Raw genomic sequence first — 16,582 nt, forward strand, 5'->3', positions numbered from 1 at the left:
ATCAGTACCATATTTGTGTCATAAAAGGAATTTGGTAGGACTCCTTCTTTGCTTATCGTATCAAATAATTTGTATAGTATTGAGATTAGTTGCTCTTTGAATGTCTGATAGAATTCACTTGTGAATCCATCAGGTCCTGGTGATTTTTTCTTAGGGAGTTCTTTGATGGTTTGTTCAATTTCTATTTCTGATATGCAATTATTTAGGTATTCTATTTCTTCTGCCGTTAATCTAGGCAATTTATATTTTTGTAGATATTCATCCATATCTCCTAAATTGTTATATTTGTTGCCATATAATTGGGCAAAATAATTTTTAATGATTGCCTTAATTTCCCCTTCATTATAGGTAAGGTGTTCCTTTTCATCTTTGATACTGTCAATTTGGTTTTCTTCTTTCCTTTTTCTTATTAGAATGACCAGTACTTTGTCTATTTTATCTGTTTTTTCAAAATACCAGCTTCTAGTCTTATTTATTAATTCAATAGTTCTTTTACTTTCGATTTTATTAATTTCTCCCTTAATTTTTAGTATTTTCAATTTAGTTTTCATCTTAGGGTTTTTAATTTGTTCGCTTTCTAATTTTTTGAGTTGCATACCCAATTCATTAATCTCTGCCCTCCTTAATTTGTTAATATATGCATTCAAGGATATAAATTTCCCCCTGAGTAGTGCCTTGGCTGCATCCCACAGTGTTTGGTAGGATGTCTCATCATTGTCATTCTCTTCAATGAAATTGTTGATTGTTTCTATGATTTCTTCTTTGACTAGCTGGTTTTGGAGAATCATATTGTTTAATTTCTAATTGGTTTTTGATTTGCCTGTCCATGTGCCCTTACTAGTTATTATTTTTATTGCATTATGATCTGAGAAGGTTACATTTATTATATCTGCTCTTTTGCATTTGTTTGCTATGATTCTATGTCCTTTTACATGGTCAATCTTTGTGAATGTACCATGTGCAGCTGAAAAGAAGGTGTATTCCTTTTTGTCCCTATTTATTTTTCTCCACATATCAATTGAATCTAATTTTTCTAGGACTTCATTCACCTCTCTTACCTCTTTCTTATTTATTTTTTGGTTTGATTTATCTAGATCTGACAGAGGAATATTTAGATCTCCCACTAGTATGGTTTTACTATCTATTTCCTTCTTGAGCTCTGCCAGTTTCTCCTTTATGAATTTGGATGCTATACCACTTGGTGCATATATATTGAGCAGTGTTATTTCCTCATTGTTTATAGTGCCTTTAATCAGGATGTAATGACCTTCCCTGTCTTTTTTAATCATATCTATTTTTCCTTTGGCTTTGTCAGAGATCATAATAGCCACTCCTGCCTTCTTTTTTTCATTTGATGTCCAAAAGATTTTGCTCAAGCCCTTAACCTTAAACTTGTGTGTGTCTACCCGCCTCATATGTGTTTCTTGTAGACAATATATGGTAGGATTTTGGTTTCTGATCCACTCTGCTATTTGCTTCTGTTTTATGAGCGAGTTCATCCTATTCACATTCAGAGTTACAATTATCAGTTGTGGATTCACTGACATTTTTGTATCCTCCTCTAGATCCACCCCTTCTTCTTACAGTATTTTCTTTTAAACCAGTGGTTTGCTTTGAGCCGGTGTCCGTTATCCCCTCCCTTGATTGACTTCCCTTTCTGCCCCCTCCCTTGTTATTCCCCTCTTTTTATTTTTAAAGGCCTAATGAATTCCCTCCCCCTTCTTCTCCCCTCCCTTTTTTGACCTCCCCACTCCCCTGTTCCCTTTGGTTTGTCCCTTCTGATTTTCTCAGTAGGGTTAGATAATTTTTTTTTTTATCCGAATAGATAATGAAGCTACTCTTCCCTCTCTTGGTTGATTCTACTGAGAGTAAGGCTTGATTATTCCCTCTTAATGCTCTCTTCCTCTCCTTCTTATGATAGTATTTATCCCCTCCCCTTCCCATGCCCTCTTTGTGTGTAATAGAATATCCTATTTTTCTTATTTACTCAGATTTTTCTTGGTGCCCCCTACTATTCCCCCACCTCTTTCCCACCCCCTATGTCATCTTAGACCATTTAGTATCATAGGATACTATCATAAGATAGCCTCTCCCTATGAATTATTCTTCTGGTTGCTATAATAGTGAATATTATACTAGTGCATAGAGTTCACTACAGAGAATTTTACATAGCATTTCTCCACCTAGTAATACAGATAATTAGATCTTATTTAAGCCCTTAAAGAGTCAAATTTAAGGAATTATAAGTTTTCTTTCTTTTCCCTCTGTTTCTTATTTACCTTTTCATGTTTTTCTTGGTTTTTGTGGTTGGTTATCAAACTTTCCATTTAGTCCTGGTCTCTTTTGTGCAAAAACTTGGAATTCTTCAATTTTGTTGAATGCCCATACTTTGCCCTGGAAGTATATAGTCAGTTTCAATAGGTAGTTGATCCGTGGCTGAAGACCCATCTCTCTTGCCTTTCTGAATATTGTGTTCCAAGCCTTGCAGTCTTTTAGTGTGGAGGCTGCCAGATCTTGTGTGGTCCTGTTTGGTGCTCCTTGATATTTGAATTGTCTCTTTCTGGCTTCTTGTAAGATTTTTTTCTTTTACTTGAAAGCTCTTAAATTTTGCTATTATATTCCTTGGTGTTGACTTTTCTGGGTCCAGTGTAGAGGGTGATCTATGGATCCTTTCAATGTTTATATTGCCCTCTTGTTGTAGAACTTCAGGGCAATTTTGCTGCATAATTTCTTTAAGTATGGAGTCCAGGTTTCTATTAATTTCTTCCTTTTCTGGAAGACCAATGATTCTCAAATTGTCTCTTCTCGACCGGTTTTCTTGGTCTGTCACTTTCTCATTAAGATATTTCATGTTTCCTTCTATTTTATCAGTCTTTTGGCTTTGTTTTATTTGTTCTTGTTGTCTTGAGAGATCATTATGTTCTAATTTTTCAATTCTAGCCTTTAAGGACTGGTTTTCGGCTATAATGTTTTGGTTTTCCTTTTCAATCTGGTCATTTCTGGTATTCAGTTTGCTTATCAGTTCATTTGATTTCTGAGCCTCACTTTCTAATTGCAAAATTCTGCCTTTTAAGCTGTTATTTTCTTGCCAGATCTCTTCCATCTTCTTCAACATCTCATTTTTGAGCTCTTCAATAGCTTGTGACCAGCTTTCATTTTTTGGGGAAGGTTTGGATATGATTACTTGTTTGTCCTCCTCTGTTGTCTGGATTTTCTCTGTGTAAAAGTTGTCGAATGTTCCAGAGTTTTTCTTGATAATCTTTTTCTTCCTCTGGAGTTCTTGGCTTGCCATTGTTACCCCTGCCCCTTTTCCGCTTTGTCTTCACTCTCAGGGTCTACCTGTGTTTTCTAAGCTCCCGGGGCTCTGGTCCTTGTCCTCGGGGTCAGGCCTCCTGTTAGACCCCTGTCTGCCCCTCTGCCCGAGGCTCCTTCAGCAGTCTTTGGGGCTGCTTCCACAGCTGTGCTCTGGTCCACACGGGGTCCTCACTGGAGGTCCAAGCCTGGGCTGGAGATCTTTATTCAAGCCTAGGGCACTGCCTTTGCTGGTGCAGACACTCTTAGGGCACTGCCTTCACCCACGCAGAAGCTAGGGAAAGTCCGTGGGCTGGAGATCTTTATTCGTACCTGATGCGATGCCTTCAGGGGCTCTGGAAAGTCCCTGCTTTAGAGATCTTTGTCCCGGCCCAAGGCTGTGCCTTCACCCACATGGATGCTCCGGGAAAGTCCCTGCGAGCCCCCCAGCCACTTGGGGTCCCTCCTCTTGCAGCACACAGGTACAAGCCCTGGGGCTGCTAGTGATTTACTGGTTGCCCCAGTCCTGTTTCACTCTTGTGCCTTGGCCTTGGTGTTGTGCAAGGTGTGTGGTTTGGGGGGTGGGGGCGGGGCTTCTCCCTCTGGCATTTTAGTGAGAGCTGTTTCACCCCTTTATAGCTGGAAATGCCCCGATTTTGCGTACCTTCAATGCTGCACCCTGTTGTGGGGTTCCTTTGTTAGTCTGGATTCGTTTTTATGTCTCCTTGAGGAGTCCTGTATGCTTCGGTTAGGAGAGATCGCGCAGCTGCTCCTTACTTACTTAACCGCTAGATTACTTTATCTTTCACTCTCTTTGCTTTTTGAAATTTTCCTCTACTGCTCTTACTCGATTAAAAATATTTATTCCTTTAAAATCTTTTTCTTTATTTTTTTCTAGGAATTTTTTGGGGGCTTGTGTCCAAACTTAATTTTTTAAGGCTTTGTTTGTAGATATTTTCAGATCATTGTCTCCTTAGTTTTTGTCTTGAAATACCCCATCATTATATAAGCTTTTTTGTGGTCAAGTTCATTTTTTTGTTGTGTGCTCATTTTCCAACATTATTTTCTTGACTGGGAATTTTATGCTAGGATTGGGCTTTGCTTACCTCTGAGGATGTGAGGGTGATGACAGACCATAAGCTTTAAACATCTTTGTCATGTTGTCTTCATAGCTGGATCTTGGGTTGCCTGTGAATTTTCATTGCTTCCAAGATGATATGATCTGGAGAAAGGTCTAGTCACTGCCCTCATTGTCTATACTCCAGTGCTTATCCAGACAGAGACCATATTCCCCCACAATTTCAATTTCTCTTCACTGCAGACCTTAGTCCTTTACTAAGGCAGGGCCCCTGCTCCCTTGCAGCTATAAGTATTGTCCTGGAATTGCAACCCAAAGGTGGGTAATGGGCAATGGAGTTTCCAAATGATACATGATCCTGTGCCCAGTGCTAGCACAGGAGTCCTTATCATCTCTTTCTGATCATGTGATCATGTGTTCAATCCCTTCACTCTCTCTAGGAACTGATACTATTGCTGCCATAGTTGTCACCCCTTCCAAGATCCACAGCTGTTCAATTCTACCATGCTGTCCTCTAGGCTGGCCTCTAACCTATGGTACACAGATCTTTCTTTCTGGCCTCTTAATCTGTTTTCAGCTAGAAAAATGATTCACTGTGACTTTTTGTTGGTTATTCTGCTTAATATTCATGTTTAGGGTGATATGTTGGGAGAACTTGGCAAAAGTAATCAATTTACTCTGCCATCTTTGCTCTACCTTGTTTGCCCCCACCCTTACTCAAAAAATACCTTTTTAAGACACATTTTGAAACTCTGTAGTCTTTCTAAATATCAAACAATTTAATTCATTCTACTTCTGTTTATTAAGCATCTGCTTTGGACAGAGCACTGTGGTAGACTCTGGGGGAGATAAAACCTTTAAATAAAACAAAGACCCTCTTTTAATTTATATTTCATGATCTGAAATTCTTTTCCATTTCAGTTTCCTGTTCAGTATTTAGCCCCTATTCAGATTTTTAATTCTTTGTGCATCAACCCTTGCTCTTAACTAACCTTGGAGAAACAATAACTGGAAAACGTCCAATGATTGAATGTTCAGGATTGCGAACAGTTTGTGTTGGGACTATAGAATTGGCTACCACCTCAGAAAGCCAGTTGGTCGAAGTAACCAAAATCACATCTGAAATAAAACAGACTTGTCTTATTTAACAAGTCCACTGAAAATGACCAGTATCTTTTTTGGTGCCTGTTTTCTAATCAGATAGTTTGATTGAATCTTTAGCTGCCATTCTAAAAGACTGAACAGATGAAAGCAGAGTTTCTAAGAGATATTCCTATAAGTCATTCTCTTTCAACAGAAAAGTTTGTCTTATCTTCTCATCTATATCCATTGAACTTCACATATTATCTGGGCTCCAACCAGTCATTCTCTTTAATTGGGAAATGTGTAACCTAAAACTTGGACTCCAGAGTTCCCTTGTAGAATTTATTTGTTATATTTCTTACTTTGGATGTCTTTGTGCCACACACAAATAGCATTGACTTGATATGTACAAGAGCCATTTTTTTCCTTTATTTTATTCCAGTAACAAATTTACACATAAGTTTCCCAAGGTTACATGATTCATGTTGTCTCCTTCTCCTTTCTCTACCCCCTCCTGGAGTTCACAAGTACTTCCAATGGGTTATATATGCATTATCACTCAAAACCTGTTTCCATATTATTCATTTTTGTAAGAAGGTAATCTTATAAGACCAAAACCTCAAATCATATACCCAAATAAATAAGTGATAAATCATGTTTTCTTTTGAATTTTTCTAGATGTGATAGCATTCTTTTCATAAGTCCCTCAAAATTGTCCTGAATCATTATATTGCCATTAGTAGTCTATTACATTTGATCATCCCACAGTGTTTCAGTTACTGTGTATAATGTTTTCCCCGTTCTGCTTATTTCACTCAGTATCAGTTCATTTAGGTCTTTCCAGTTCTTTAGGAAATCATCTGATTCATTTCTTATAGCACAATAGTATTCCCTAACCATCATATACCACAGTTTGTTCAGCCATTCCCCATTTGAGGGACATCCCCTCACTTTCTAAGTTTTTGACATCACAAAAAAAGCAGCTATACATATGTTTGTACAAACAGATCCATCCCCTTTTTAAAAAATCTCTTTGGGATATAGATCTAGTAGTGGTATTGCTGGATCAAAAGGCATGAATTCCTCTAAAGCCTTTTTGGCATAAGTCCAAATTGCCTTCCAAAATGCTTGGATCAATTCACAACTCCACCAGCAATGCATTTGTATCCCATTTTTGCCACATCCCCTCCAACGTTTATTATTTTCCTTTACTGTCATATTGGCCACTCTGCTAGGTATAAGATGGTACCTCAAAGTTGTTTTGTTTTGCATTTTTATAATCAGGAGAAATTTAGAACATTTTTTCATATGATTATTAATCACTTTGATTTCTTCCTCTAAAAACTGCATATTCATATCCCTTGCCTATTTGTCAATTGGGGAATGGCTAAATTTCTTATAAATTTGACTTAGTTCTTTATATATTTGGGAAATTAGACCTTTATCAGAGAAATTTGTTACAATTCTTTCCCAAGTTTATTGCTTCCCTTCTAATCTTGGTTGCATTGGTTTTGTTTGTACAAAACCTTTTTAATTTAATATAACCAAAATTATTCATTTTACATCTTATAATTTTCTCTATCACTTGTTTGGTCTTAAATTCTTCCCTTCTCCACAAATATGACAGGTAAATTATTCTATGTTCACTTAATTTACTTATAATATCACTATGTTTAAATCATATACTGATTTTAAACTTATCTTGGTATAGGGTGTGAGATGTTGATCTAAATCTAATTTTTGCTATACCGTTTTCCAGTTTTCCCAATAGTTTTTGTCAAATAGTGAGTCTTTATCCTAAAATCTGGGATCTTTGGGTATATCAAACACTAGACTACTTAGATCTTTTATCCTTCGTCTATTCCATTCATCCACCCTTCTATCTTTTATCCAATACCAAATTGTTTTGATGATCACTACTTTATAATACAGTTTAAGATTTGGTACTGCTAGGCCATCATCCATCATATCTTTTTCATTAGTTCCCTTGATATTCTTGATCTTTTGTCCTTCCAGATGAATTTCATAATTATTTTTCTAGTCCTATAAAATAGTTTTTTTCTAGTTTGGTATGGCACTGAATAAATAAACTAATTTAAGTAGGATTGTAGTTTTTATTGCATTAGCTTGGTCTCTCCATAAGCAGTTAATGTTTTTCCAATTCTTTAGATTAGTTTTATTTGTGTGAAAAGTGTTTTGTAATTGTGTTCATATAATTCTTGTTTTTGTCTTGGCAGATAGATTCCCAAATATTTTATATTATTTAGACTGATTTTAAATGGAGTTTCTCTAACTCTTGTTGCTGATTTTTGTTGGAAATATATAGAAATGCTGATGGATTATGTGCGTTTATTCTGTATCCTGCAATTTTACTTAAGTTATTAGTTATTTTCACTAGCTTTTTAATTGATTTTCTAGGATTCTCTAAGTATACCATCATATTATCTGCAAAGAGTCATACTTTAGTTTCCTCATTGCCAACTTTAGTTCCTTCAATTTCTTTTTCTTCTCTAATTGCTACTGCTAGTGTTTCTAGCACAATGTTAAATAATAGTGATAATAATGGGCATCCTTGCTTCACTCCTGATCTTACTGGGAAGGCTTCTAACTTATCCCCATTGCAGATACTGTTTGCAAATAGTTTTAAATAAATACTACTTATTATTTTGAGGAAAGGCCCTTTTATTCCTATGCTTTCAATTGTTTTCAATAGGAATGAGTATTGTATTTTTTCAAAGGCTTTTTCTGTTTCTATTGAGATAATCATGTGATTTCTGTTAGTTTGATTATTGATATGGTCAATTATGCTGATGGTTTTCCTAATCTTAAATCAGTCTTACATTCCTAGTATAAATCCTACATGGTCAAAGTGAATAATCTTTATAATATATTGCAGTAGTGTCTTTGCTAGTATTTTTTTTTTAAGATTTTTGTATCTATGTTCATTAAGGAGATTGGACTATAATTTTCGTTTTCTGTTTTTGGTCTGCCTGGCTTAGGTATCAGTATCATATTTGTGCCATAAAGAAAATTTGGTAAGACTCCTTTGCTTATTTTGTCAAACAGTTTGTATAGTATTGGAATTAATTGTTCTTTAAATGTTTGATAGAATTCACTTGTGAATCCAGCTAGCCCTGGGGATTTTTTCCTGGGGAATTCATTGATGGCTTTTCAGTTTCTTTTTCTGAGATGAGATTATTTTAAATATCTTATTTCCTCTTTTGTTAATCTAGGCAATTTATATTTTTTGCAAATATTCAAACATTTCACCTAGATTGTCAGATTTATTGGAATATAATTGGGCAAAATAGTTCCTAATAATTGCCTTAATTTCTTCTTTTTTAGAGGTGAAATTAGGCTTTTCATTTTTGATACAGCTGATTTGATTCTCTTCTTTCTTTTTTAAATCAAATTAACATATATTTTATCTATTTTATTAGTGTTTTTTTCATTAAACCAGCTCCTAGTCTTATGTATTAGTTAGTTCAAAAGTTCTTTTACTTTCAACTTTATTAATTTCTTCTTTTATTTTTAGAATTTCCAATTTAGTCCTTAACTCAGGGTTTTAAATTTGTTCTTTTTCTAGTTTTTTTAGTTGCATGTCCAATTAGTTTGTCTTCTTTTTCTCTATTTGTTGATATAATCATCCAAGGATATAAATTTTCCCCTGAGTACTGCTTTGACTGTATTCCATAAAAAATTTATGTTGTCTCCTCATTGTCATTCTCTTCAGTGAAATTAGTGATTATTTCTATGATTTGTTCTTTACCCACCAGTTTTGAAGAATTAGATTAGTTTCCAATAATTTTTAATTTGCTTCTCCATGAACCCTTATTGATTATAAATTTTATCACATGATCTGAAAAAGTTGCATTTATTATTTCTGCTTTTCTGCATTTAATCATGATGTTCTTATGCCCTAGTACATGATTAATCTTTATATATATATAACATGTGCTGCTGAAAAGAAGGTGTATTCCTTTTTATTCCTATTCAGTTTTCTCCAAATATCTATTAACTCTAACTTTTTGGTTAGATTTAACTAATTTTGTTAGGGAAAGGTTTCTGAAGTCCCCTACTAGTATAGTTTTACTATCTATTTCCTCCTTAAATTCCTTTAGTTTCTCCTTTATAAATCTGAATGCCATACCATTTAGTGCATGTATGTTCAGTACTGATATTTCTTCATTGTCTATACTGCCTTTTACCAAGATGTAATTACTTCCCTTATCTCTTTTAATCAAATCTATTTTTGCTTTAACTTTGTCTGAGATCATGATTGCTATTCCTTTCTTTGTCTCAGTTGAATCCCAGATTCTGCTCCAGTCTCTTACTTTACTATGTGTGTGTCTACATACCTCAAATGTGTTTCTTGAACACAACATATAGTAGGGTTCTGTTTTTTAATCCAATCTGCTATCTCCTTCCATTTACATTCATAGTTATAATTACCATTTGTGTATTACCCTCCATTTTGATTTCCTCTTTTAATCCTGCCCTTTCCCTTTTACTCTTTCCCTCCACACCAGTGTTTTGCTTTAGTTACTTCTCTCCTTTCCCCTCCCTTATATTAGCCCCCTTCCCACCAACTCCCTTCTTAATTCCCCTCCTACTTCTCTATAGGGTATTTTAATTATCCTCCCCCAAATTCTCTGCCTGTTATATAACTCCTCCCCTCCCTACTCCCTTTATTTGCCTTTTATTTCTCTATTGAGTAAGGTAGGATTTTGTGCACCAAAGAACCTGACTGTTCTTCCCTTTCTAAACCAATTCCAATGAGAGCAAGGTTTAATGAGAGTGAGGTGATGATTACTTATCACCACCCTTATCCTCCCTTCCATTGTAAGAGTTCTTCTCCCCCACACCTTGCGCCTCTTTATATGATACAATTTACCCCATTTTACTTCTCTCTTCCCATTTCTCTTAGTACAATTCTCTTTTTCACCCCAATTTTTTTTTTACATGTCATCTTAAATAACTTACTACCATATCCTCTTCTGTATACTACTTCTCACTACCATGATAAAAATAACAATTCTTAAGAGATACAGATATTTTTCCACATAGGGATAAACAATTTGACCTTCTTGCAGCCCTTAAATTTTTTCCTCTTTCTTATTTACCTTTTTATGCTTATCTTGAATTTTGCATTTGGACATCAAATTTTCTGTTTAAGTATAGTCTTTTTAATTAAATTCATCATCTATTTAATTAAATGACCATACCTTCTCCTGAAAGAATATAGCTAGTTTTGATGGGTAGCTGATTTTTGATGGTAAACCCAGTTCCCTTGCCTTCCAAAATATCATATTCTAAGCCTTCCAGTCTTTCAATGTGGAAGCTGCCAGATCCTACATAATCCTGCGTGAGGCTCCGCAATACCTGAATTGTTTCTTTCTGGCTGCCTACAGTATTTTCTCCTTAGCCTGAGAGCTTTTGAACTTAACTATAATATTGCTGGAAGTTGTCATTTGGGGATTTATAGTAGAAGGTGATCTGTGGATTATTTCAATCTCTGTTTTACTCTCTTCTTCTAGAATATCAGGGCAATTTTCTTGGATAATTTTTTGTAATATGATGTCTAGGCATTTTTTTTTATTATACTTTCAGGTAGTCCAATAATTCTTAAATCATCTCTCTTGGATCTATTTTCCAGTTGTTTTTTTCAATAAGCTATTTCACATTTTCTTCTATTTTTTTTAATCTTTTGATTTTGTTCTGTTTCTTGATATCTTGTGAAGTCATTCTATTTGTCCAATTCTAATTTTTAAAGACTAAATTTCTTCCATATCCTTTTGATCCTCCTTTTCCTTTAGGTCCATTCTACTTCATTGGATATTTGTGCCTCTTTTTCCAGTTGACTAATTTTGCTTTTTTAGCTGTTAATTTCTTTTTGCATTAGTTTCACTTATTTTTCCATTTTTCTTCCTATTTTTCTTCAACCTGTCTGATTTTATTTTTTAATTTGTTTATTAGTTCTTTCAGAGTTTTTGGCCAATTTCTTTGGGGGGGGGGGGTGGGAGGCGAGATTTTGCATGTGTTTGCTTGGATCTCACCATCTCCTCTTGGTTTTGTTCTTTGTTTTTTTTTCCCCATAGAAATTTTTAAGGATCAAGAGGGGTTTTTTTGCTGCTTTTTTGCTCATTTTCCTGCCAGTGGACTGGGAAATCTACAAGTTGCTGACCAATTCTGTCTTAGTTTCTGGCTTCCAGGGTTTTGTCCTGGGGCTCTCTTCATTGCTTTTGTAGAGGCTTGAGAACAACCAGTGCTTCGGACCTCTAGACCAAGGCCAAGGCCTGGGACTTACAGAGACAGGTCTGAGGTGCATTTCTGTTGCTATATCCTACTCTTTGGGATCCCCAAATTGCTCAATCCTGGTTCCCAGTCTGGTGTGGTAGAGGTTGGAGGGATAGTTGGCCAGCACTCCTCTTATGTGCAGTTTTGCTTTTAGTTCCCCTTTTTTTAATCATGAAAATCAACACACTCTGCTTTCCTTTCTTGTTGCATTCAGTGGAAGGTCCCCCTTAATCATCTTGCTTTGATTCCTTTCTTTTTGAGATGCCTTTTAAAGTTCAGTTTAGAAAGATAGTCAGAGCAGTTTCAAGGCTTTTGCTACTACTAAGCCACCATAATGGCTCTCCCTTAAGATCTTTATTTTTAAAATTAGATAAGATCTTAACCACCTGCAATACAGAAGCTGTTTCTCATCACTCCAGGGCAATTGGAAAGATTGAGGCAGTTTTATAATGGGTTAGGAATCTGGTGAATACTTTCTTTTTCTCTTGTTACTACTAAGCAAGAAAAATAAGCTTTCTTTTTTCTTCTGATTCTATTAACAGAGACTCTAGATTATTTAGAAAAAAAAGTTAATATATATGGATAAGGAAAGAATTTATGATCAAAAAAGAGAAAAAGCATTACAAAATATAAAATGAATAAATTTATTTACATTAAATTAAAAATTTTTGCATAAATAAAACCAATGCAACTAATATTGGAAGGAAAACAGAAAACTAGGAAAAAAATTTTGTAGCAATTTGAATGACAATCATGACAAAGGAGATCTCATCTCAACTATATAGAAAACTGAGTAAAATTTATAAGAATACAAGTCTTTCCCCAATTTATAAATGGCCAAAATATGAATATTTTTAGATGAAGAAATCAAGGCTTAGCCATATGAAAAAATGCTTTAAATCATTATTGATTATAGAAATATGAATTAAATCCATTCATACCTATCAGAATTGCTAATAGGACAGGATGGTAAATGTTATAAGACAGTGTGGGGAAATTGAGATACTAATGCACTGTTGGTGCATTTCCATTCTGGAAAGCAATTTGGAACTATACCCAAATAGCTATAATATTGTGCATAACTTTTTTTTTTGGTGCTAAATTAATATGTGTTTATTTGTTTCTTAAACATTTAACTTCTATCTTAGAATCAAAAGTGTATTGGCTCCAAGGTAGAAGAGCAGTAAGGGTAAGGTGATGGAGGTCAAGTGATTTGTTCAGGTGCACACAATTAGGAAGTATATGAGGCCAAATTTGAACCCAAGTCTTCTTGTCTCTGGGAATAGGTTTCAATCCATTGGGCTACCTAGCTGCCTCTCTATAATTTTTTTTGGTCTTTATTTTATTAATTAATTTGGAACATTTTCCCATGGTTATAGGATTCATGTTCTATCCCTCCCCTTCTCCCACCCCCCTCCCATAGCCAACGTTGTGCATAACTTTTGATACAGCAATACTACTATTCTCTATCTCCCCAAAGAGATTTTTTAAAAAATGTTGAGAAAACAACCAATTCGTATAAAACTGTATATGCCCCTTTTGTGGTGACAAATGATTGGAATCTGAGGGAATGCCCATTAATTGGGAAATGGCTGAACAACTTGTGGCATATGATTATAATGGAATACTATTGTACTATAAGAAGTGATAAACAGTAGAGTGATTTTGGGAACTGAACTGATAAAGAGTGAAGTGAGCAAAACATTATACACAATAACAGCAATACTATATGATTAACTGCTATGAATGACTTGGCTATTCTCAGCAATACAATGGTCCATGACAATCCCAAAGGACCTGATGAAAAATGCTATCCACCTCCAGAGAAAGAAATAATGGAGTCTAAAAGCTGAGTGAAACATACCATTTTCATTTTTTAAGGATATGTTTTCTTCCACAACATGCCCAATATAGAAATGTTTTTTTAAATATGTTTTGCATGATCGCACATATATAACCTATATTAAATTGCTTACCATCGCAGGGAAGGGGAAGGGGAGAGAAGAAAGGAGAGAATTTGGCACTCAAAATGTTAGAAAACAAATGCTAAAGTTGTTTTTAAATGTACTTGGGGAAAAAAATAAAACATTACTGGAGGGAAAAAATTAAGGATCTACTAGCTTTAAAAAAATGTTCATTCAAGTGTAGGGAATAGAATACTTAAGAAACCTTGCTCATTGCAATGAAAGGAGATACAAAATTAGAACTACATACTTTATGTGAATAGTAGAACTAATATTCTATATATATCTAATTTTAATTTAATTTTGATTTTCATAGTAAAGTCCAGGCTCGAGTAGCCTTCTCTGCCTACCTTCAACATGTTCAAACTAGACTGATGAAAGATAGTGGAGGTCAATCCTTTAGTGCCAGTTGGGCTGCCAAAGAAGATGAACAGATGGTAAGTCTCTTTATGTCAGTGCTATCGTGGTGGGGAGAACTATGGCTATAATTTAATTGACTTGTTCTGAGATACAAAGCAGTGAATTCTCCTAATAAGAGAATATTATGCAGTGCTTTATACATTTCTGTTAATGTAGAGAAAATCATCTGATAGCATTTAACTCGTTTTGGAGAGTAAAGCCTGACACTTTAAAATAGAATATGTCATCATAGACTTTCTAACTTCTTTCTTCTTCATAGGAAATAATCCATAAATTATATTCTTTTGATTTACCAATTATTTCTTTAACATTTATAAACTTGTTTAAATGCTATATTAACTGCTAATTAGCCAAATTTACAAAAAACTTCAGTCTTTATTAGCTTTGATTTTTATATATAATTTCTCAATAAGTCCTTTCTTCTATCAGGATGACAAAAAACATCAAGCCAGTTGATGAGGATCAAATGGCTTAAGGAGGCTAATCTTTTTGTTTATAGGTATTTCTAACCCAAGATAAAAAAATATTTAAGTTTGAAAAATTGTTATTCTCTATGCATTTTAGCAGTGACTATTCCTACACCCTCCTATTCTATATACTAAAAAAAAAAAAAAGCAGGACCTTATGTTGCATTTAGTATAAATACAATTTGGTTATCCTTGAAAAATAGCTTGTGATAATAAAAAAGCTGAGCAGCACAGAGATAAAACCTTATGTTGTGAATAATCCTTCAGCTGTCAGTGGAAAATGTTAGCCCCACTCTTTCCAAGTGGAAAATTAAAATTACCTCTTCAAGAGTCAGTTTGTCTGCTGCACATTGAAAAATACATTATAAAATAACAGATTGAACACCCTACAGTAAAATCTGCTATGGTGGTATGGTTAAATCCAACCTTCTGATTGAGATACCACTCCTCTATGCTGGAATAAATTGGTATCAACAGCACAACTGACAAAAAAGTCAAGAGAATGGAGGGGAAAAACCCAAACCTTTTTTATTTTTTTAAAATACTCACTACAGATTGCTGATTTGGGATTTCTTTTGGTTATTATAAGGTATCCGTTAGATTCAAGGATCATCTTTTACACATGATTTGCTATTCATTAAGATAGAACAACTTGTTAGAGATCCTTATGGGTTCTTTTTTTTTATAATGACAATTGATTTAAAACATTTTTTTGCTGATTCATTTTTATTTTTGCATCATTTACATTTCTCACCATATCCTCCTTCCTTGCCCTTCCTATAGAGCCATTTCTTATAATAAAGAATATCTTCTAAAAGAAGGGAAAAGGTTCAACTAAACTAAGCAACATGTTGAAGAAGTCTGATATGGGAGGTATCACTTATACCTTTGCACAAAAGCAAGAGGGAAGTATCTTCTGATATTTCTTCTTTGAAGTCAACTTTGGTCGTCATTTTTTAGCATTGTTTAAATAATTTTATTGTTCTTTCCATTTACATTATCATTGTGTGCGTAATATAGTGATAGATTTTTTTCATATGTATATGTTTTCCTGGTTCTGCTTATATTACTTTCCATCAATTCATGTGTCTTTCCATGCTTCTCTTTATTCATCATTTACTGTCTACATTATTTGTAGGAACCAGAATTTGTTTAATCATTCTTCAGTTCTTTATTATCATAAAAAGTACTGCTATAAATATTTTGATCATTTTTCTTTTTCTGTTATTGACATCTTTCAACCATATGTCTAACCTTGGAGACTGACTTTCTTAGAGACATAGAAAGACTATGAATATTTTAGTCACTTTGATAAAATAACTTCAAATTGCTTACCAGTATAGTTGAACCCAATCACTTCAACCAATACTTTTCACTGGGCCTATCTTTCCATAACTCCTCCAACAAAAATTTTCCCCATATTTTGTCACCTTTGCCAATTTGCTGGTTATTTGATGTAAGCTTAGGATTATTTTGATTTGCTTTTCTTTCATTTTTAGTGATTAGAGAATTTTTGTCATCAGAGGTTGTACATGTGGTATCCATAACCTTAAAAAAATTAACTTTCATTAGCAATCCTGATACTATGTGTTTATTTTATACATTTTAAAAACATTTTGAGGCATCAATATATTTCACCAGATGATACTATAGTGGTTAATGATAGAAAAAAATCTTAAGAATCATAGGTTCATAGTTGGCAATATTTTTCAGTTCTTTTGAGAACTGCTTGTTCATATCATTTGACCACTTATTGAGAAGTCACTTTTGATTTTACAATTTTTTTTATTTTGAATTTTTATTTTCAGTTCCAAATTATTTCCCTCCTTCCAATCTCTTTCCCACCCATTGAGAAGACAAGCAATATAATACCCCATTATACTTAGGAAATCATAAATTTACATACTGATAATAATTATCTATATGTCTTAATTATTAAAATTTTTGTCAGAGCTATAATGCAAAAACTTTTTCTTCTTGTT

At 34.2% G+C, this 16,582-nt stretch overlaps 1 protein-coding gene across 1 annotated transcript in view; it reads left to right on the top strand.

Annotated features, from left to right (window-relative positions):
- Positions 1-16,582, top strand: part of TTLL5 (tubulin tyrosine ligase like 5) — a 318,095-nt gene that overhangs the window by 149,068 nt on the left and 152,445 nt on the right. Inside the window, exon 20 of the mRNA XM_044664952.1 lies at positions 14,030-14,150. Coding sequence (XP_044520887.1) covers positions 14,030-14,150 — 121 coding nt within the window. The remainder of the gene's footprint in view (positions 1-14,029; positions 14,151-16,582) is intronic.

Source organism: Gracilinanus agilis, chromosome 2 (assembly GCF_016433145.1).
Source record: "Gracilinanus agilis isolate LMUSP501 chromosome 2, AgileGrace, whole genome shotgun sequence".
Taxonomy (NCBI): Eukaryota; Metazoa; Chordata; class Mammalia; order Didelphimorphia; family Didelphidae; genus Gracilinanus; species Gracilinanus agilis.